Source organism: Homalodisca vitripennis, chromosome 4 (genome assembly GCF_021130785.1).
Source record: "Homalodisca vitripennis isolate AUS2020 chromosome 4, UT_GWSS_2.1, whole genome shotgun sequence".
NCBI classification, from domain to species: domain Eukaryota; kingdom Metazoa; phylum Arthropoda; class Insecta; order Hemiptera; family Cicadellidae; genus Homalodisca; species Homalodisca vitripennis.
The window spans coordinates 167122339-167147586 of NC_060210.1; the positions used below are offsets into that span (position 1 = coordinate 167122339).

General features: G+C 32.5%; 1 protein-coding gene across 1 annotated transcript in view; it reads right to left on the reverse strand.

Moving 5' to 3' along the window:
* Positions 1 to 25248, reverse strand: part of LOC124361282 (putative bifunctional UDP-N-acetylglucosamine transferase and deubiquitinase ALG13) — a 55676-nt gene that overhangs the window by 17745 nt on the left and 12683 nt on the right. The window contains exons 3-9 of the mRNA XM_046815330.1: positions 21599 to 21696; positions 17980 to 18134; positions 7923 to 8049; positions 4861 to 5015; positions 3139 to 3298; positions 2345 to 2478; positions 1242 to 1373 (exon numbers count right to left, since the gene is read on the reverse strand). Coding sequence (XP_046671286.1) covers positions 1242 to 1373; positions 2345 to 2478; positions 3139 to 3298; positions 4861 to 5015; positions 7923 to 8049; positions 17980 to 18134; positions 21599 to 21696 — 961 coding nt within the window. The remainder of the gene's footprint in view (positions 1 to 1241; positions 1374 to 2344; positions 2479 to 3138; positions 3299 to 4860; positions 5016 to 7922; positions 8050 to 17979; positions 18135 to 21598; positions 21697 to 25248) is intronic.

Genomic DNA, 25248 nt, shown 5'->3' on the forward strand with positions numbered 1-25248 from the left:
TACTAAAAATTTTTTTAAACACTACACAAAGTTTCAAAAAATTTTCCTTCTGGTTCTTATAACGACAATGTTCACTCCATAAACAGTACTGAAATGTTCCCTAGCACACGGGTACTGTACTGACAAGTCTCTCGTCTTCATTCTCCATTTCACAAAATTCAAATAAAATATATTGCAAAACTTAAAAAGAAACCATCACAGGTCACACATTTAGGCGCACACGGATTATTACTCCATAAAAACTAAACACTATAAGGCGCTCACGGAGATTTCGTCCAAGTACTACAAACACGACATCGGGTGCTCACGGAGGAATCGTCCAGTCTCGCACGGAAGTAGACCTCATACTGACAGATTTTGACAAAGATAAGCGGGAGGCTATTGTTTAGCTTCCCCGAAAGATGCTCGTGAAGTAAACTGCGGGAAACGACTGCCAACATCAGAAAAGTAGTACTATTTTTAATAATAAAAAATACACGGAGGAAAACTCCGTTTAGCGCCCGATGTAGGGTTAATCTTGTAGCTTTTGTACACCCTGAAAATAATTACATATGTTTCACCCAACAAAGATATTAGTGGAGGCTACCCTATTAAAATCTGTGTACGATACTATCTATGCTCCAATAACTTCCTGATTACCTTAAAACTGTACTGGTTAAATTGTTGCATTTTAATATTAACATTTGTTTCCTAAATTCAAAACAGCAAGAACAATAATTTTATCAAACACGATGTGAAGTTATTAATTTTAATTAAATTTAATGTTGAGTAACAGGCTTTGCTACAGTTGCCTGCAAAATTTTAAGTCTATTGCTCATTTTATTCTTGAGATATCCTGTGGCCAGATAGCCAGGACTTAAAAATACAGTATGATTTACTTACACTTGGTAAAACATGAGTAATTGTCCAGGGACTTGCCCAATGAGTTAATCTCTGTAACTAGAATCTATAAGAATTAGCTTTGAACAAACTAATGACTTAATTTTGTAAGATATTAAACAATTGTATTAATACCCAAACTAATTCTAAAATTATAATTAGGAAATTGTTCACATAACTTTGGTATGATGTAAAGGAGTGACTGAATGCAATGGAGCTAAACTCAACATTAACATAGAAAATTGTCATCTCAATGCTTATAAACGATTTAATAGTTCATAGGCACTACTTCAGTATGTTATGCCAATAATTATTGATATTCACTTCATCTCACTAAATTCTAATTGGCACCAAATTCTTACTTGAAAGTTCTGCAAACATTTTTAGCTTTGGAGCAGCTTTCCCGTCTGATTCTGGTACAATTCGCCAAACATCATCTTTATCAGAATTACTAACTGTTAATGATTCAGTACAGACATCTTTTTCACCTATGTCTGAAACAAGAGAGGAAAAACATTTTATAAAGTATAACATCGTTATAATTGTTAAAGTAATTAATATTATATGTTTAATAGTTTAAATACTTTAAAAAAGATGACATCACTGTCTACTTTTCGGGTCAAACTCAGCTCGCTCTGCTCACTTGTATCCTTTTTGCTAATACTTTTTCCATGTTGTTTGTTAATCTTAGTTTTACCATTTGGTCATATTAATACTTAAGTGTTTTTACTTGTAACATCCTACAGTTCCTACTAGGACATGTGCTTAGGGGGTGATGAATCGGATTGAAGACCACACCATACTGGAGGATACAAAATTAATTTGAACAAAACAATGAATTAAACATGAACAAAAATGAATTTTAAATATTTAACTGAGGTGTTTTAAACAAGTTGAATTACAAATGTTATTAGAGCTTTTGAAGGTGGTTCCCATCTATCCCCTCCATTGTTACGCCACTGGTCCCTAATTGCACATTGCTAGAGCAATCATGGTCCACAGAACAAATTTTTAAAGCCAGAGATCTATCTTCTGGAGTTTTGATTTAATCTTAAAGATACAGAGGTACAAATTTGCATCGGATTTAAACAATAGCTGTAGAGGTGATGAAATATAAAACATTCACTAATGAGCTCTTATAAAAACTGACTAAACACAACAACCTAACATTCTCCACTCCAACAGCAGGGAATGTTTTGTTGTCTTGTAGTTTCATTGTATCATAAAGCTAGCAGTGTTTTTATATAACACACTAACCACAAAACCTTAAATAAATTGAATGTACACGACATGCCAACATAACCCACTGCACCACTTGTTGACCAATTTGTCAACATATAACACATCTACTACCTTAGCTTACACACATAGACTATACAGGACATCTAAACACTAGAGCGTGTACTGATTAGTAAAAATACTATCCTTAGATAATGAATAAGAAAAGTGATATTCAAACATATACCTTCATGTGGCAGCATATCATGAGTAAGTGCCTTTATTGTCTGCAGTTGTCTCAGCTGTTTCAGAGGCAAGGGCAGAGATGGAGGTTGTGGAGGCTGAGGTAGTAGCTCTAAGCTCTCATAGTCCACTGTCACCCTTTCAATAAAATATACATTTTTATTATAATTAACCCTTCATTGAGCACAGAGATGGAGGTTGTGGAGGCTGAGGTAGTAGCTCTAAGCTCTCATAGTCCACTGTCACCCTTTCAATAAAATATACATTTTTATTATAATTAACCCTTCATTGAGCACAGAGATGGAGGTTGTGGAGGCTGAGGTAGTAGCTCTAAGCTCTCATAGTCCACTGTCACCCTTGCAATAAAATATAAATTTGTATTATAATTAACCCTTCATTGAGCACAGAGATGGAGGTTGTGGAGGCTGAGGTAGTAGCTCTAAGCTCTCATAGTCCACTGTCACCCTTTCAATAAAATATAAATTTGTATTATAATTAACCCTTCATTGAGCACAGAGATGGAGGTTGTGGAGGCTGAGGTAGTAGCTCTAAGCTCTCATAGTCCACTGTCACCCTTTCAATAAAATATAATTTGTATTATAATTAACCCTTCATTGAGCACAGAGATGTAACTGTACACAATGTATATACATATTACCTTTTTTAAAATTAGTGTATCCTAGTTTTTAATTTCTGTTAATTTGTGTTTTGAAATAAACAGGTTTTATTCTATTTACATTGCAATTAAGTTTCAGTCATAAATAAACAAAATTTGTTATTTGAACAAACACTACATACTTCTCACCCAGTTCTTCAACAAATACAACAACTGGTCCTTTATTTGGGGCCATGTCCTGAATGTGCGCATGGCAAACTCGGTCTGGCTGAAGCTTCACGAGGCACTTTACTCCAACTTGCAGTTCTCGATTGTTCCACATGTACATTCCATACCTCAGTCCTGTATAACAAACAAAATGTTATATTTCAACAAACACTAAACACCAAGTTCACTATATATTCAGTTATATATCTTTCTTCTTCATATTCAACATATATTTATTCAATTATTCATGATTTCAATATTTATGCTTAAAGAATAGTGAATTTTGTTTTCCAATTTCTTGCTAAAATTGAACAAATAGGGATTTGGCTCAAGTGTCATTACCATTATTTACAACAACTCAGAACTAATTGAGCCTGGTTCATAATGACCATAAAAATTAAAAATAAGCATTTATAAAACTTACTAACACTGTTATATAAGGCAGTGCACTGCTAAGAGGATTTAAATAAAGTTTAATATTATAATAAAAAATTATGATAAATAGAATTTTTAAACCCCAAATTGGCAAAACACTTGTGGAAAGTATTCTGAATAAGGAGTTTATTCAAATAAACATTTAATGTAGTTCTTCAAGTAGCACTTTATTACACATTAATACACACAGAAAGACATGCATAATATATGAAATTAGAGCAGTTTAACAACACAAACACCTTTAGACAATATCTTGGAGAAACTAAGCAAAACAATCACATGTAGGAATCAAAAGACTGTCTATCATGTTCTTGTAATGGGTTGATATAGACAAGACACAAAAATACATTAAATTTGAGTTAAAGAACGTAAAACAATACAACAAAAGGTTTGAAATTGGAAAGTTTAAAATTGATCCAACATTGATGGTTTAAAAAAATCATATGAAGTGCAATAAAGGCAACATAAAGCACGAAGAGAATTTTTCAAACGTACACTAATTAAGGCTTCATACATCAAGTTGGCAGACCAATAATGCCATCTTCTGTTAAAGTGAGCTGATTTGTTTAGAAACAATGTTAAATTTCAATAATTTGTATGCCTTAGTCTTATCATATAATTATGGGAAATATCTCATTTTAAAGATATAATTAATACACATGTTTTAGATACCTTTTTTCCAAAAAAAATTTTGTGTAGAATCAGCCATTTTAAAGCTTCACGTGAGGTAATTAAAATTTTTTTAATGTAAAAGAATCAGAATGAAACAAAGAATAGAAGTTGCACCTGTTGAAGTAGGTCATAAAAATGAAACAAATTTTTGTAAGTCATATAGCATATACAAAATGTAATTTTAACATTTCATGAAGTTATTGTCAAAATAATAGTTAGCTGTAGTATTTTGTGTTAAATAGTATAGTTTTATTTTAGAAAATCATACACTTTAAACACATAAATGGAATCACACTAAAGTTATTAAACAAAAAGTAGTTATGCACATAAATGGTCCAAGTCAAGTTAAGTGAGTAAGAGTTTCTAAATAATAGTTTTAGTTATGTGTACATGAATATATGTTACAATGTATACGGTCTTACTCCAAATAAAATACACATTACATATGCAACTAAATCAATGTTAATTGTCATTGTTAATTTTTTATATAGTAAAAATACACTTCTATAATTTATAAATCTCATAAAAAATGCTCCATATGGCTGGAGTATTGAAACGTTTGGGAAGTTTTGTTACTCTGATATACAAACCTCGCCGAATATCATTCCAAGTGTCATATTCAACATTTCTATAAATATCTGGATCTAATGATTTAGCCACTTTGTAGGGAAATGGGGTAACTCCCAGAGTTAACAAGTCTTTGACATTGAAGTAACTGTCCCTTATTTCAAGTCGCAGAGCTAACCTGAAACATAACCAATATAAAGAAAACCCAGTAGCCATAAAACTATACAATCAATTATAACATTAGTTGATAATAAAGGAATCCTTGTAGTATATTTTTATTTACAAAACTATTCACTTATTTGTTTTAGCATTTTATGATAGTTTATTAATTATTTTGTTGCTTCCACTTGATAGTAATTTTTTTACATTAATATTCTGGTACATGGTATATCCATACTGTTCTAGTTACTGATTAACCCGTTGATGTCCACGAGCCAATATACTGACTATGGAGTTATATTTCCGAAATGGGCATGAGCCAAAGTCTCAGCACAGTGTTAATTGTTCCAAAACTGCATCATGCTCCTTCATTTGATTTCTTTTACTTTATTATTTTTAGTTTGTAATATAATATCAGATGAAAAATAACAGATATCCTTTCAGATTATTTTAACTATTTAAAATTTTTTTCACTTTATCTGTTCAGTAGAAAACCCCAATTCTGAAGGCAGTTGTGTATCAAACAAATACATTTTTTGAAAAATATTTCCAAAAACTATTTCTGAAGATATTCACATGATTTTCCTGTATTTGTGTGAAAATATGTTTACTTTCTGACAATAATAATGGTTTCCTTAAAATATGTTTTTAACCCTAGTTTTTAACAATCCACATATAACACTGAATTATAGCCTTGCTTTAAAGGACTAATGTTGATGCATAGGATCACAATAGTTATTTTTTTAACTTATTACAGTAAAAAATATCTTTTTATTTATTATTAAATGTGTCACTTATGTCCACCACCAGCGTTGTTTTTTCTTCAATTTTTTAAAATATTGAAACATGAAATATTAAACACTGCAATACACTACATGAAAAAATCGATGTCTTACGCAAAGCACACCACTGCGACCATCTCGGACTTTTCTGGCTATCTAACTCACTTTGTGAAGGGTACCTGCACACTTCTATTGATCCTTCCCAACCATTATTGGCAAATAATATATTGAATATAAAGTTTCTATAAGAATAGTAAATGTGTTAATAGCCTCTGGAGATAGTGTATTTTTAACTTAAATATTATTGCAGTAATAAGATCCATAGATGGTCTAAAAACAATTTGAATTTTTCTCAAGTTTTATAAATCAACATTGACAAACATCTGAAAATTGAACTTCATTAAATAGCTTTGATATTAGCATTTTACGATTTCTGGGTGTCCAAACTCATCTTTCACCCAAAAGCAAATAAATTAAATAACATTATATATAGGAGAACTGTTGACATAAACCTAATGTGATAATTTACACAACTAAATTGATTTTTCTTTCAAATAATTTAATATTTTACCTTTGACACTAATGTTATTCTCCATGAAATGTGCAAATAAAGTCTATTGTCTATTAAAAATACTGACATGATTTTTATATGTAATTTTAAAACTCAACATTAAAATTAATTAATGATCTGTGACTCATACATAATGATATTTATGCTAGGATAAACCTTTGGAGGGATTAAAAAGAACAAATAATCGTGTAATATACTCAATATAAAATATAACTTGTTATAAAGCTGACTCAAGTCAGATTTGAATTGTTTTGATTTGAATCAAACAAAAGGTCAAATCATGTTTGTCCCCCTATATTACATTTTCTTATTAATAATAAGTAAAAACAAAAAAAAACATGTACCAAGTTTTTGTCAGATTTGTAGTTTAAAAATATCTTTTTGGTTCCATGGCAACCTGTATGTTGTAATTATCTCATGATTATAAATTAAATAGTGAAGGACTTTTAACACTTGACAATGCTTCATTCAATAAATTAGGGTATATAATAATTGTTATAATTGTCTTGACTCATCATTGCATTACAAATCAATTTATAAAATACTCTACTTTACACACACTATTAAACTTAATTTACAGACTGATTAAAAAGGCATGACAATTTAATTTATTAATTGGTAAAACAACATAAAAGAGGCTAATAAAAATTTGATTGTTATCACAGACAAACTAAAATTGACACCAGTCATACTCCAGTCCAGAATGATGGGGAAATGTATGTCCTATCTCAGCTAAAACCAATGTTTAGATTATCTCAAAAAAAAACACCATCTTTATGATGCAAATGAATTGACATTAATCAATTTACAGTATATTACAAGTAAAATTCAAAATAAATCAACAAGTAATATATCACAAGTGTAGCCTTTTTTAAAGCATTGATAAATAATTAAAGTTTAGAATTTTCACATTATCAGTAACATGGGAAAGTGATTTGTTCTTTTTGAAGCACTCTCAATAAAGATGGTTTTAAGCTTATTTTCTAAATCTTTCATTTTTACTAAGCTTAAACTCTCTATAAAGATCGGTCAACAGTTTGAGATGTCTTTTGTGTTTATCAGAATTGAGAGGTTTTATAGTGTCTTTATAGTTAAGACTAATTGTTAGCTGCTGGCCAAGCATCTGGGTCTCTGCTTTCAATATGCTGTATAAAAATGTGTTATAAATAGAGACTTGTCTCAAATCTATAACTGTTTCACTTGATATCTCAATGATAATGAAGTGTTAAAAACACGATCAGGTAAAGCGTAGATGCCAGAAATATATTCAGGTTCAAAACGTACAAAAATAACTATAAGAGCAAATTCTCTTCGAAAAACCCTTAAAAGTACGATAAACAATTTTAAAATGCATTGGATATAACTGTAAAAACTATAAAATGGTACAAAATTTCTGTTTATTATAAACTAACACAAAAGATGGTTTAAATGACAGTTATTAACATGATTGCATTTATGTTACCATTGAAAAAATCTAGATTGGCAACAATAGCAGAAAAATAACAAATAGTACAAAATTTTCAAATTAAAAAAATAATTACATATAAAAGAATATTAGGTTATATTTACTCACCCATTCATTAGAAAAGAGCTTGAATCCCTTTGATATTTTGATGATTTGTCGTGTAACATCTTTTTAACAGCATAATCCACTTCAAGAAGTTCAAAAACTCCTTTGTACAATGTTTCATAAATAAGAGCTGAAAATGCAAAAGTTTATAAAGATGTTTAGATGTTTGATACTCAATCACACAAAACCTAATGGGCAAATTTGTAACAAATTTAGCATGTACATCACTTAGATATAAAACATAGGCATATTTTTATCCCGAAATACCACCCACAAACACTCTTCAAAAGAATGTAAAGAAAATGTATTTACTGGAAATATATACAATATTTTTGACAGTTAATTTAGTCAGAACAAAACATGCCAATCATTGTCCCAGTATTGTGTTGTAGTGTGATGCAAAAATATATTCTATTCTATTTACAGGCTGAAGGAACAAAAACAGAGACTGGGCACTAACTAGATGCAATCTATCATTCACTCCACGACCACAGCAGATGGAATCAAGCAATACACCAGAAACTAATGCAATTTTGTATGACAGAAAATCACCAAGGAGACATTGTGTCCTTTTCAGTAATGAGGGATACAATACTGATTAGGTGTGTGTGTGTGTGTGTGTACAAAATTAACTGTAATGACCGTGAAAGCTATTTATATTGGAACAAACTGGCTGCAGAAAATTTTAGTAAAAGGTTTTAAGAACATATAAAAGCTTTGAAAACAAATAACATGTCTACAATAAAATAAAATTTTGCTGAACATGTATTAGAAACTGGCCATAACTACACAACTATTGAAAAGAACATGGACATTTTGAATATCAAAAGGAAAGGAAAAAATTAAACAACGAAAGAAGAATTACATAAATCTATCTAAATTATAACAAAGATCCTCACAACATATTAAATAGTAATCTAAAAAATAAGACAAACCAAATCTTTGAGAAAATTAAAATATTTAAATACAGAACACTAATCAAAATTACAAAACTGTCATATAAATTTAACATTTGTTTAAATGGTCCACATGTGTATATTTAGTTGTTTATTGTTTGTTATTTAGTTAGAGGTTAATGATGACGGTTTAATACCAATACACGTGTATGAAATAAGATAATTAAAAAAAAGGGTTTTAGTTTCACCATTTATTATTCTACTATAAAGATAAACCCTGTAATATGGAGTTCTATCAACAACTATATAAGTATATAAAAGTATGTATATAAGTAATGTATATAAGTTTTCAATCCACTGTATAAGACTACTATAACACAAATAAATTAAGAAAATGTTCAACATAGTTACCCTTCTATAACTTTGTATTTCCCTGACACGTTTCAGCAATTAGGCCATGATATCAGGAACATTCTAACCTCACAACAAACTATAAACAAATAAAAATACATGGTTATGATAATATATAATGGACTATAAGTGTTTGTTGATATAAAGTGTACGTCCAGAATTACTTTCTTAATTTTGATACTTGTTCAAATATTGCATATCTTTGTATTGACGTCCATTGCATTGAACATGTTAATTGAATATCTTGTATAACCAAATAAATGTGTAGTCTTTCTTGGAATATAATTTTTCTGTCAGAGAAAGAGGGACATCATGAAACATGATTAAATGAACATTACATAAAACAAGTTATACAAACATCAGAGGAATTTGTAGATCCCCATCTGGCAGCCTTCATCAAGCACTGAGTCAGAATAGAAACCTACAAGCAGTTACACATGGCTCTGCACCCAATTTGTAGATCCCCATCTGGCAAGCCTTCATCAAGCACTGAGTCAGAATAGAAACCTACAAGCAGTTTACACATGGCTCTGCACCCAATTTGTAGATCCCCATCTGGCACCCTTCATCAAGCACTGAGTCAGAATAGAAACCTACAAGCAGTTACACATGGCTCTACACCCAATTTTCTGCTGAACAACTGGGGGCATGATAGGCATATCATTTTTAAGTGGCATTCCAAACATCTGTAATGAGTGATGGTCAATGGAGGATATTGCAATTTCCTGATTCATTTACTTATAATTGTACTTTAAGTTTAAGGAGCAGTATTTTGAAGGAGTCAGAGAGTGAAAACAGTTTTTATGTATACCAATGAAATTAATTGAATTTCTTTTCAAAATTCCACAATATTTTTATAGAATAACTACAATGATCTGAAGTAACACTTCAAATATTTTTGGCCAGTGTTGAGAAATAATAAAGTTTACATCCAGCCTTTTAGTGAAATCAGTTACAATGAAATATGATGATCCTATTGTGATTTAAAAGTGGTAATAGACATGTATCTAGTAGATATTATTCCATTATTTATGAGTAACCCTCTTAGTGCCAGAGGTAAAATCACATCCGTGTTGAAAAGTGCAGAGTTAATTTTTGTGTGACTATGCAAAAAGTGCCAAAGGGATTTGGACGAAAACACAAGATTTTAGAAAAAAATGTGTATAAAATTTATTTTTGATCATAAAAAGCTCCTTTTTAGTTCTTTTTAAAGATAAATATAAATTAGGTTAAAAAAATATTTAAACATTACAATTTTTATTTAATTTTTTTATATTAATAAATCACTTTAACCCGCGATCGCTCCCGTGGCGAGAAAAAACTTCACCAAAGTACATTTTTGTTAATAGTGTTTTTAATAACACAGTGTTCGTTTCCATCATTCAGGTAATCTAAATAGGTTATATAAGAAAACAGACAAACGCCATTACAAGCCGGTTGTCGCATGGGGGGGGGGGGCGAGCAGGAGAGGGGGGGGAAGACAGCACCGCGCCCTTCCAGTCTCAATCTCACCACGCGAGCGACCGCGTGACTGCTCAGAGGAAGTTTTCTCTCACCACGCGACTAACGGCGGACCTGTTCAGTGCAAGAATTGTATTACAGCTGTTTTATAATTTTGTGTGTGTTTACCAGCTGTTCATGTTTTGTTGTTAATATTTTATTGTTTTATTTGTGTTTATGCAGTATATGAGTATCTAGACTAAATGTAAATAATAGTATTGTGAATTCAAGTGTAATGGCGCGTTTTCAAGAAGAAGACATTGCCAATTGGCTCTTAGAAGAGGAAAACTTTGATGCTAGTGGAATAGTGTCAGACTCAGATTGTGCAAGTGAACACAGTGATCACAATTCAAATTCTGAACAAAGGGGCGCTGATTCGGACACTGGTGAGCCCATAGCTTATTTTTCTGAACATCCACAAGCAACAAATAATGAGGTACGTGGTGTTTTTTATAAAGGCAAGAATGGTAGGTACAATGTGGGAAGCTCACAAGCCAAAACAGACCAGAACACCTGCACAAAATATTGTGCAAAAACTTCCTTCTATAAAACGTCTATATCAAGAGAAATCAAACATTGTAGATTGCTGGAAGGTTTTTATTACAGACAATATTATTGATAAAATAATTTTAGGCACAAATCAGAAGTTAGATGTAATGAGGAGGAATTATTCCCGGGGGGAAAAGGATTGTCCTCCTACTAATAGAGACGAAATTCTTTCCTTTTTTGGATTGCTATATTTGATTGGCATGAAAAAAGGAAACCATCTGAGCACAGACGAACTTTGGGCAACAGACGGTACTGCTCCAGACATATTCGCATGTACAATGTCTCAAAGGAGATTTCATACTCTTGTTCAGGGAATTAGATTTGATGACAAAGCAAGTAGAGCTTACAGAAAGGCAAGAGATAATTCAGCTCCCATAAGGGAAATATTTGAAGAGTTTGTGAGGCAATGCCAGGCCTCATATAATGTTGGAGCATTTGCAACAATAGATGAAATGTTAGAGCCATTCAGAGGTCGTTGCCGTTTTCGGCAGTACATTGCTAATAAGCCAGCCAAATACGGCATTAAGATCTACGCAGTTACTGACTCGAAGACTTTTTATACGGTTAACATGGAAATATATCCAGTTAAACAGCCGGATGGTCCATTCAAGATCGATAATGACGTGTCTGCTGTCGTAAAAAGAGTTGCTGAGCCAGTACTAAATGGTGGACGTAATTTGACAATGGACAATTTTTACACTTCAGTTCCTTTGGCCAATGATTTATATCATAACTACAGAACTACAGTTGTAGGAACTATTAGGAAAAACAAACCTGATCTACCACCTGAAATAACAAACATTACAGGTCGTGCTAAATGCAGTACTATTTTTGCTTTTGGAAAAGACCCTAATAAGTGCACTATACTCTCTTATGTACCAAACAAAAAAATCTTAAAAAAAACGTAATCATGTTATCCACCATGCACAGTGATGACACTATAGATGAGTCTACTGGTGAGCAGTTCAAACCTGATATTATAACGTTCTACAACAGCACAAAAGGTGGTGTTGACGTAGTAGACCGCATGAAAGGAGAATACTCAGTCACCAGAGTAAGCAACAGGTGGCCATTTACTGTTTTTTGCGGCCTTTTGAATGTTGCTACTATCAACAGCCAAATTATGTTCAACTTCAACACTTCCAAAAAAGTTGCAAGAAAAGATTTTATAAAGGAATTAGCTAAATGCCTCATCAAACCTCACATTGACCAAAGAGCTTCAATTCCAACACTGGCGATCCCGCTACGGCAAAAAATAGAAAAGATTACTGGACACAGGAATATTCACAACCTACGACAGGAGGGTGCCAAATCAAAATGTGACTTCTGTCCCGCAAAAAAGAACCGATACTCAAAAAATCGGTGTTGCAACTGCAAAAAATTATTGTGCAAAGAACATGTTAAAAAAACTACCTTTGTTTGCAATGACTGCTACGTAAGTGAAGATAGTGACTGAATAAACTGTAAAACAAGTCATTATTATTTTGGGGTAATCTTATGATTTTTGTAAAGTTTTCAATATTTGAGGAATTTTATTGAGCCTATGTGTGTAATTTTTATTAAGATTTGAGTTTGTAATAAAGGCTATATAAAAAAGTAAAAGTGTTTTATTTGCCTTTTGGTGATATTTGGTTTCTAAAACTATACAGTAAACACATTAATAAGTTTTTAGAGGTTATTAAAACCATTTAAGTAGATTTAGTGACTATTAATAAACAATAACCAAAGTGAGAAAAAAATCTCACCACGCGAGCAACTACACAACATTCCGATACGCGAGCGATCGCGGGTTAAACAGCAACATTTCCATGGAAACAAAATAAAAATCAAGTTTGAGGTAAAATAACTATTATAAAAAAATTGTATTTTGAAATTTCAATACTTTTACAATAAAGATAATTTTAAAACAACCCAAAATCAAAACCTAATATTTACCATAAACAAAATTTTTATAAATAGTTATTGGCTATAGATTATTTTTACTACTAATAGGCAAGGTTTCAGAAAAAAATCCACTTAAAATTTATTTTTGGTCATTAAAACCGGTTTTTTAATTCTATTTAAAGGTAAACTAATTGTCCATCAGAAAATATATAACAATAAGATGTTTATATAATTTAGAAAAATTAAAAATCACATAAGAAAAATGTATTTTTAAATTTTAATACTTTTATGGTAAAGAGCATTTAAAACACTCCAAAATCATGTGTAATAACCTAATATTGTACAATAAACAAAATTATAAAAATTATTCAAGCGCTAAAGGTTTGTTTTACTAAAAAGCACAGGGTTTTGAAAGATATTCAGTTTAAGTTTATGTTTCATCATAAAAAGCTTTTTTTTAAATTATTTTCTAAACTTTAATACTTCTAATGATAAAAGCCATTTAAAACTATGCAAAATTATGTTTAATATAATAATAATTACTAAAATAAAACTCTAAACATAAACATAACCTTATTCAGGAAATAAAAAAAAAAAAAAAAAACTCCACAACACTGTCATCATGGACACTCAGAAGTGACTGTCATCTCCTTTTTTTATTAATTTTAATAGCTAATAACTTGAAAAATTTTTAATTAATACAAACGCACAATTATATAACCTCAAAAATGCTCCGCTACTCGTCACGACACCGCGATCGCGATTACTATCCAGCTGAGAAAGTGTTGCATTTTAGTTAGTTGTTTACGTCACCTAACAGCATTATAATGTATAAATAATAATTGAAAATTTTAGTTTAGTTCGTGTATTAGCCTTTGGTATGATATCAGACAGTATGGGATAAGTTATAGAGACAAATTAAATAGAAATTGTCTCGTTCCGAGACTCCGGCACTCTTCACGTAGGAACGTCTCGTCTCGGAGTGAGACTCTCTGCATTTAAGCATGTTTTACATCATCTCTGCAAGATCTCTGGCACTCAAAGGGTAAAGAGAATATTAGAGGATGAACAGAATTACGACATGGTCTTAATTACAGATTTTGCACATATAGGAGCACTTCTGGTTCAAATTAATTACATATTTCCATCATTTGCAAATGCATGCTTACTTTGCAGGCCACCCCGCTTGCAGTCTTTGCTTTTACCTTTGGTATTAGTTCTTCAAAGATATCTATAAACGTGACACAGTACACTGTATGCCCATGTTCTCCAATCTCTGTTTGCTAAATCATCCTATTTTCTTGGGTCAGTCTGGAAGTTACATACATTTTTATATAACTCAGTATTGTATGTCTCTTCAATGCAAAATTGTTTTCTGCATCATAAAAAAATTTCAATTTGTGTATCACACATTGCTTTGTCATTCCAAGTACAATGGTCATAGGCTCACTGCTACCCGGAGAGGGAATGGTTCATTGAATCATATTAGTGTCCGATCCCTCCGTTTTTGACCATTCAGCTACTATAATATGTCTCCACAACATTACTTTGTCATTCCAAGTACAATGGTCACAGGCTCACTGCTACCCGGAGAGGGAATGGTTCATTGAATCATATTAGTGTCCGATCCCTCCGTTTTTGACCATTCAGCTACTATAAAATGTCTCCACAACAACATCAAAGGAAACTAATTTGAATGTCCAAAATAAACTAAATAGGTTGAATTCACCTCCCAGATAGTATTTTGTTCGTGCAAAAAGAAATTCTGGAATAACTAATAAGTATTATTTTGGAATAAAAATATGTCTATGTGTTATTGTCATATACAAGCAACAATATACAAGTCAAATTTAACCTAAATCTGCCCACCACATTTTGTGTGATTGAGAATCAAATATCCAAAAACCTAAACATACAAATATCCAACATCCAAAGACGATTCTTCACAAACTTGCACATTTATAATATTAAGAGAATAACCACAAATTAAACAATACAAAGGCTGTTAGAAAAGTACCTGACCTTTGCCCCTAGTATACCTGGAGCATTGGAAACCTCATCACCCTTAAAGATCTTTTCTCAAAACTCTAGACACTATGCCCAACAGTACTGTCATTATTGGAATCCATTTGAAATTCCATTTAGAATGGAGTTTGGCTATAATGTCACAGCCATATGTCCTCTCTTGTCTGAAATCATTGACCTTTCACTGGCCTCTTGAATTTGAGGAACATTTAGAAGGTGTAGTTGACCATATCAGGCGAGAAAGGAATTGAACCATTGAAATCTGGTTTTTCAATGAAGTCTGAATTATTAAATCCAAGTAATATACTGGAGTGTTGTCATCATGTTTTTTTTCTATTTCATTTTTCTATTTATTAACAAATTTCATGCTGACAACTATGATCTATTATTGTACCACACAGTATTATGTAGGTGATGTATGATATCCTTTTAATGTTCTTTTGTGATTGTTTGACCTTGTGGTGCGTACTTGTGGTGTACCAAATTATGAGAGTCAAAGAAAGCTGCCAGCACTACTTTTGACATTGCTGCGCACTTAAAGCTTGTATTACTTCTTTTGTCTTGGTGACATGGAATGCTTCCACTGTCACAGCTGGGATTTGTCTTCGGGCATACCCATACACACCCAAGACATAACCAGTGATTATGGCATTCATAAGGTAGATGTCACTGTTTGTGAAGTCTAGCAATTGCTCTGAGACTACCAACACGAAGCTGCTTTTGTCCCGCTGCTATCAGTAGGTTCGGCACGAATTTCAAGACCACTCTATTCATTACAAAATTTTCAATAAAAATGGAATGTGCCATTATTTTCCTTGTAATAAAGGAACTAATGAAAGCACTATACACTACCTCACTCAAATGCTGCCAGCCAAGGTGGGAAGAAAATAATGCATGAGCACAGAAGTTCATGTGAGCCCATTTGATTCATATCCATTAGGTAGTCACACAAACAATAGAGTCAGACACTTTTCTAACATATGAGTGTCGTCCACAAAGTAACCTCCGTTTTGAAATAAAAAATAAACCAGTTGAGATACAAAAAGTTTGTTATATAAATGTTAAAACTACAGCTTTTCTCTACTTTTCTACATATTCACCATACAAATTCAAGCACTTATCATATCTTTTAACAGTTTTTGAAATTCCGTCTTTAAAAAAATCTGCCGCCTGAGAACGTAGCCAACCTGTCACAGCGTTTTGAAGCTCTTCATCACTCGCAAACCTCTGAGATGCAAGCCACCGCTTCATGTACGGGAAAAGATGGAAATTACTGGGAGCCAAGTCCGGGCTGTAGGGGGGTGGTCAAAAAACGTCCCATTTGAACTTTTCCAAAAGTTCTGTTGTTCTTTGAGCTGTATGAGGGCGGGCGTTGTTATGGACAAACACAACACCAGATGTCAGAAGACCACGACGCTTGTTTTGAATCACTCGTCGTAGCCGTTTTAAAGTTTCACAGTAAGCTGCAGCTGTAATGGTCGTACCACGCTCCATTAATTCAACGAGCAAGATGCCCTTAGCATCCCAAAAAACTGTAACCATCAATTTTCTTGCTGAAAAAGATTGGCAAGCTTTCTTTGGCTTGCTTGGCGAAGCGGTATGACCCCATTGCATTGACTGTTTTTTGTTTCGGCATTCACATAGGCTACCCAAGTCTCATCTCCTGTAACGATCCTGTTCAAAAATGTTTATCCTTCAACGTCATACCAAGTAAGAAAGTCTATGGCAGAACTCATTCTTTTCATTTTGTGATCATCGGTGAGCACTTTTGGAATCCAACGAGCACAAAACTTGTGATAGCCTAGTTTTTCTGTCACTATCTCATGCACAAGACTTCGAGAAATTTCAGGAAAATGATCTGTAAGTTCCGAGATTGTGAAGCGACGATTCTCGCGAATTTTCTCATCCACTTTGTTCACCAAGTCATCACTGACTAGAGATGGCCTACTACTCCGGTCTTCATCGTGAACGTTCCTTCTTCCATTTAAAAAAAAACGAACCGATTGACTGACTACACCTTCGCTCATAATGTTTGGGCCATACACCGCACTCAATTCACGATGAATTTCAGCTGCTGTGTAACTTTTCGACCACAGAAATCTTATTACACCACGCACTTCACACTTGGCGGGATTTTCTATCACGGCGCTCATGTTTTTATGTTGTAACAAAAGAACGCACGATCACACGATGCTCTTCCTTGCACAGCTAGAAGCGTACTGAACGGCTGCGCACACCGATGTGAGAATGGCGGCACTACCCCCACTAGTTATCGTGCCACGCCCAAACGGCGGTTACTTTATGGACGACCCTCGTACATACATAGTATTTTATTCTTACTATGAATAAAATAAAATTTAAAATAATAAATAGTTTACTTAATTCAATGAATATTATGCCACTTTTGATTTTTTTTTCAAACAACTCATTATTTTATATTAGTTTAATTTTTCTTGTGACTAATATCTTATCTTGTGATAGTATTAATTTTTAATATATTATAGGCTTATTATAGCCTGTTATATTTAATGATTATTTAGAATCTAGAACAGAACTGATAGAGCAACTAGTATCATGACACAATTTAGGCTTTGTACCCATGGAAGAACATTTAGTAGTCTTCAGCTAAAAACAGGCTTTTATGATTAATGGTACACTGCAATGTTACATGTGTATTAATATTGTTGCATGTATTATGCACAACATAATTGTTGCAATGTAATTTATAGGTATTGGTGAGTGTTCTACAGACAAAAATAATAGAGAGCATAATATATAACTAGCAAAATACTTACATTGACAGAACGCAGCATTTGAGATGAATTGTTTAGTGTAAACAGAGTCGTAGTGCCGATCTTGAGATAAACACAACATGATGCGATCTTTGAAACCATTATCTGTTGCTTGTTGGAAGTTTTTTCCAACCTCATAAAACACCAGAAAGTCTCTCCTAGGATATAAATACTCCCATTAATTGTTTTATAATAAGAAATGTACATGTTTTTTATACACATAAAAAATGTTTCTCAATTACTACTGAGTGATTACCCCTCCATCGGGCGCTTAAAATTAGAAACACCATCAGGCGCTCACGGAGGTTTCCTCCAGGTTAGTGAATAATGGATATTATAGTCGTTTAAACTGTTTTTATTTGTTTAAATATTCATACTGATTTAATTACAATGTAATATATTCATTTTTAGAATTTAAATAAAAATTACTCTCTTATGTAATGAATTTTCCAAATAGGAATTTCGAAATTAAAAAAAAATGTTATTGTATAGTAACAACATGATTTATTTTAAGGAATAATGCAATTAATTGTAAAAATGTTTAACCTTCTTTAATAATATATGGAAATTAACTTAGTTTTTAACTTCTTACAAAAACAACTTACATCAATTCTTGAGATATTATACAATTGTAATGTCAATTATTATTCTAAAATAAAAATTTATTCTTTACTAAAAATTTTTTTACACTATACAAAGTTTCAAAACATTTTCCTTCTGGTTCTTATAACGACAATGTTCACTCCATAAACAGTACTGAAATGTTCCCTAGCACACGGGTACTGTACTGACAAGTCTCTCGTCTTCATTCTCCATTTCACAAAATTCAAATAAAATATATTGTAAAACTTAAAAAGAAACCATCACAGGTCAGACATTTAGGCGCACACGGATTATTACTCCATAAAAACTAAACACTATAAGGCGCTCACGGAGATTTCGTCCAAGTACTACAAACATGACATCGGGCGCTCACGGAGGAATCGTCCAGTCTCGCACGGAAGTAGACCTCATACTGACAGATTTTGACAAAGAAAAGCGGGAGGCTATTGTTTCGCTTCCCCGAAAGATGCTCGTGAAGTACACTGTGGGACACGACTGCCAACATCAGAAAAGTAGTACTATTTTTAATAATAAAAAATACACGGAGGAAAACTCCGTTTAGCGCCCGATGGAGGGTTAACGTACATTTTCTGTTGTAATATGGGACAAAAAACTTTATCAGTGTGAATCATGATTTTCTTGAAAAGGCAGAGTAAAAATATTTAATCAAATTATTTCTAGATCCTTTGTTTGAAGTTTGTTTTTAACGATGGAAGGATTGTGAAGGAAACAGGATTTTTCAGGACATTTGCCTCGTTCACTGGTACAATACAATCTAACACTGTGTGTACTGATTGTATTGTATCACATAAATCATTCTCATTTCGCTAAATTTTATGATAAACTAAAGATTTTGACCTCATTTTATTCGTTTTTAATAGGAGAACAATGACATGTAATGGAATTTATGAAATTTTGATCTGTTAAAATCGCATACCTTTAAAATTTTTCCATTTTTTGTGTGTAAATTAAGAGCTCAATAAATGCCTGAAAAATGTTTACTCAAACAAACCTCTGTATTATAGTGTAATTATATTTAATTGAGAAAGAACTGTGAAAATTTGGTAAAATAATACTAACAATTTATATATTTATTAGTAAACAAAGTACAAAACTGACTTACCATAGAAATGCATGTGTCGTTAGATAAAACATTTTAGTTATTTTGTTTGAATACTATAAAAATGTCTATACAGTCCTACTTGCTATAGTACATTTTATATAAAATGCAAAAATCAGTACTAATTTTATTGATATTAGTCAATAAATGGTTGTGTACTGCATGAAAATGTTGAGAGCCTAAATAAAAGATCTTGGCGCTTAACGTCCAAACTTGTCCAAGCCTATATATAGGATCTTGGCATTTCACCACCAACCTAGCTTGAGCCTAAATAAAGGCTCTTGGCGTTTTATGACAACAAGTTGAAGCTATATATGGGCTCTTGGCACTAAAAGGGTTAACATCTATTTGTTTAAGTAACATAAATTCTACAGCAGAACATGTATGCTGTATTTAATCAACTTGTTTATAATGCAACAGCTGGTGACTTGAATTGTTTATTTATTTACGCCTGTTAAGACGTTCAGCCTGATGTCATTAATTCACCAAAAAATATCAAACTTTAATAAAATTGCACTACTATGACATTATACTGTTAGATAATTTTAGATATTGTAAAATAAAAATATATGTGTAAAAAAACTTTGTTAGCTTCTTTTTTTTCAAAAAGTGATATCACATTTATAAAAGAATAACATTTAATTGTTTTATATACTTATATTAATTTATGTCACACTAAAGAACACATGAATTTCAGCAATATAAGTTTTTCTAATACCTTAACTAGTTCTGATTTAAAGAAAAGACTCAAAACGACCAGCAATTTATGATATATATTTCAGAGCTAGCACTCCGAAAGTGTTTCTTTTATTAAAACATCCACTTAAAGCCAACTTTAGTGTACATATTTTTTTTATTTATTTCACTAATACCATATGAAAGCCCATAAAAAATAACCAAATCTAAAGTGTGCCCCACACAAAGGTCTATGTTTATCATTGTAACCAGTGACTAGCTGTGGATGGGTTTAAGTTTAGTTTGAATAAATTTGTTTTAAGAATAATCTTTTTCTTAGAATTTTTATTTAAAAAAGTTATAAAATTTCATTTGTAGCAATACCAGTTTATTTTGAAAACTAATAAAACAATTTATGTACTTGATTTTAACTCTTCTCACATTGAAGAGGGATATATTAGAATGGTAGTATATAGTAAAATGCTGTTTTTTTTTTTTTTTTTTTTTTTTTTTTTTTTTTTTTGCTTTTACCTTTTATAATTTACTTATCATAAAAATTAGCTTTGAACTTGAACAAAATTTTTTTTAATGTTTGGCGTCAGGAAAGTTAATGGATTTATTGGTGGCGTGCGAAGGGTTAAAATACATACTTAAAAAATAGAAAGGATTATGAATTTATTCATACATAATCTATGAACACAAACCTTTATTCTGAATAAAATGTTAAAAATGTCACTGATTGCTTTGATTACAATTTTAATACAAAACTCTTCTAATTTTTATACATAACCAAAATAGACACTATAAGATGTACATACATTTTAATTACATGAAACAATGTGGGAATTTTTTGAGATTAGTTGTTTTAAAACGAAAAAAGCTTGAAAATGCTAATTTAATCTGTAATTTGGAGTTTTAAAAATAGCTTAGGTTTTGTCCTACATACATTAAATGGTGTAAATCCCTCCGCCTCCCCATAAAAACTACCATTGTCCGAGCGTATATTATTGAATAACATGATATCATATGCAAAGTTACAAATAAGGGTGTTTCCAAGCATAGCTCGTCAGTCATGATTCTAATATATTAAAAGTTGTAATATGATTTATAAACTTTATATTGAGGCAATCAGTTGCAGGATTTAGGGAAGGTTTCATATTTCTCAATAATATTTTGTAGTGTATTTGATGAAAATTAGACTAAGGATTTTACAGAAAATATTACCTGAACATTAATGACATGACTTGTAGTTCTACTTTTCCTCCTAGCTCATGAGGATGTTTCATGTGATCCACATACTCATCAACTGTACAATGTGTTACCTAAAATAAATTATCAATAATATGAAAATCATAGTTATCAACAGTAAAAATCAATAAATCACTTTTTTACAAACATACAAAATTATATTTTATAAGGACTTACTTTTAAATGTTGGCCTTTAAAAGTAATGATATTTTTTTAGAAAAGTAAAGAATAGACATGTTATTGAGTGTAATTATACATGTGTTGTTTATATACATGTATAAAAAAGAACTTTAAAAATACTAATTGTTAAATAATGATGATTTACAACATTTTATCGTGGTGCAAATTTCTTTTTCTTAAGCTACACAAACACTTGGATGCTTGTCTCTTAAAAGCTTTATGATTAATAAACTTGTACTGTTTCAAAAACTTTGAGTGTTCATCTCTTTTAATCTGATTATACAACTCATGCAATGAATCACTTCACTATAGAAATGTACATATTACACAAAGCCAAAAATCAATACATCCATATTCCAGAAATTCAGGGTTTACAAAATAAATCTCACATGAATTAAAAATGCTAGCTTATTGTAAACACCCATTTATTGCCAATATGATATACTTACTACCTTTGTTTGGGAGATTTAATACATGTTCCATGGATGGTATGGAGGTTATTTTCATATAAGAAGTTACAGAATAGTGCAATTTGAATATGTTTACTACATTGTGTAGTGTGTAGTGTGCAGTGTGTAGAGTTTAGAGTGCAGTGTGTAGTGTATTGAAAAATAGTAATCTGACATAATTAAAAGTCCCTACTGTACTGGAGGTGCAACCTGGTGACTATAGTAATGTTGTACCTAGAATCAATTACACTACAAACTATTAGTATGCAAAACTATTAGTATGCAGTCAGCTTCGTACTGAATATGAACATACTCCTTGTGATCCGTCTTGAATTTAGAACAGCAAAATCATTCTTATTTGTCTTTGAAAAACGTTCTGAATCTAATTGTATATGCGATATCGTTCACAGGCAACATTAGCCTAGGTCTCCTATCTTACCACCCCTAGATATACAAGATATACAAGAATCATTCACATAAACCATATATTATATGAGGGTGAAAATATGTTAGCCAGACTTTTCTTTTCACGACTCTATAAGAGAAAAAAGTGGAAATTTGTCTTCATCTATGTTGAGTTAAAATGTCAAAAGGAGGGAAGGGAGGAGGTTCGGCTCACCAGACCAGATGGTCTATTAGTAGTATCATGTCTGAGCAAGAAGTGCACACATCTATTGAGCAATGCATAATTATCAAATTTTTTTATAGGTGAACACATAAAATCTGCTGAAATTCTGAGTTGATTAATTCACTGAGAAAACGCTTTCAAGGACTCCAACTTCCAACTAAAACAAACAATTCTGCAATTTTTAAGCAGAAAAGAGAGCCATCCATGCTGAACTCGGAGCCAAGCCCCGTCTTTCTGCAGGAAAGGACCTTGCTTTGATTTTTAGGGTCTGCAGAATCATACTGCTCATTGATTTTCTCCATGAACAGTATATAGTTAATGCTGTGTACTATTGTCAATTGCTTCATGTTGTGAAGCTTGTCTATCAGTCAGCAAAAAAGGAGAGATTTATTTGTTCAAAATGCAATTCTGCTCCATGCCAACATTTGACCATACACAGCTGCATCGACTCAAGAAAATTTGGACTTTTACATATTTGAACCACTTAAAGAGGAACTGGGAGATCACTGCTTTGGCAACGATGAAGGGGTGAAATCATTCGTGTACATTCCATTGCAGATACTACCAGTTTCATTTTATTGTGTCAACATTATAAAACTTTCAATTCAGTAGGACAAATGTATAAATAAAAAAGGGAGTATATGTAGAAAAATAAGATGTGTTTAAAATACAACAATAAAGTGTTCCAAGGGTAAAATCCAGATAATATTTTATCCACCCACACAAATTTTAATAGAAACCAAATCTGTACTTGCCAGTAAGAATCTTATACGCTTGACTCGTGTCCAATTAATAAACTCTCCTTCCAAAATTTAAAAAATGTCTTCATCTGAGTTCAATATATAATCTTCACTAGTTGCAATGTGATCACTTTCACTATTTTCATCAATTAAATGATGTTATTTCTTCACTGTTCATGTGTCTATCATTGTAGTCCGGCATTCATACAAACGACAACACGATCAGCAAAAATCTCAAGCAAGCAAAAAGTATAGTTATATGAAGCAGTGACTCACTTAGCAGACTCTGCAGCAGTTTTTTATATTTTTTTTCTTTGTGAGAGGGGGAAATCTCTTCCAGGCACATAGGGGGTGCTGCGGGTTCTTTGCGGTTTCCCTGTGCGTGTAGGGCTTGAACCCACTAAAACCTAACCTCTCTACTACAACCTGATGGAATTGGGATCACCTATGGTATTACTTCAGTCCACCAGGGCCTAGTATTCTTTCTTGGCTCTGTCCACCTATCTATCAGTCATTCCCTTGGGCTAACTCTACGACACGATAATCGTGCATTGATTCTACATTCTTCTGTTTGATGATGTCTCTTACCAGCCCAGACACCAGACTCCATTGCTCCATACATTCAAGCATCTTGCTTATCAGGTGCTCTCTTGTGAGGACATCTAGTTCGAGGAAGAACTCTCTTCTCAGCTGGGCTCAGCATTCACACTCAAGAACTGTATGTTCTGCTGTATCTTTTCCCCACAGTATCTGTAGTTTACAGTCTGAACTTTCTGTATCCGGAAAAGATAGTTACTTTCTGTATCCGGAAAAGGTAGTTCTGGAAGTCCCCATGTCCTGTAAGAAATTGAGTCAAATAGAAGTTTGGTTCTCATCCAGATTTAATAGACTCAATAGACTTCTTTTCATCCATCTGGCCAATTCCACAATTAGACTTCTTGTCAAGGGCGCCTCCTGGGTATTTATCTATCACTCTTGCCATCGTGCTTCCCTTGTCTGAGCTCTCTCCATGCCCACATGACGATCCGCTCTCTCGAGTCAGGAGTTCCAGAGGGGGAACACCTGCAATGACAAAAGCTGCCTCTGCTGAGATGGTATGGTAACCACTGCACACATGAAGAAACAATCAATCCTCCTTTGGATTCGCTCACACTTCAATCTAGCCTTCCCAGAATCAAGGATTCTTATCCAGATTGGTGATGCGTAAAAAGCAACTGACTCCACCACTATTGCCAACAGTCTTTGCTTACTTGGCCTTGGTCCGTGAACATTCCTCATGAGTCAGCTAAGACTACCAGCCATTCAAGCAATTTTCTTTGACACTTCCTCAAAATGAACTTGGAAGGATCTTCTGTGTTCTAACCATACTCCCAAGTACTTCAGCATCTTCACAGGATGCATTACCAAACTATTTACCTCATAGGTAATGTCGGTTAAAGATTTCCTTCCTGCCATTACTATGTCTTGTCTTCTCGGGTGCAATCTCCAACACTTGTAGTTGTAACAATAAAACCACTTGGTTGATGACTCGGTTTGCTTTGGACATGAGCAGCTGTTCACTATTTGCTATAATCACAAGGGCCAGGTCATCAGCGTACCCTACTAGAGACACTCCATCTAACAGCGGAA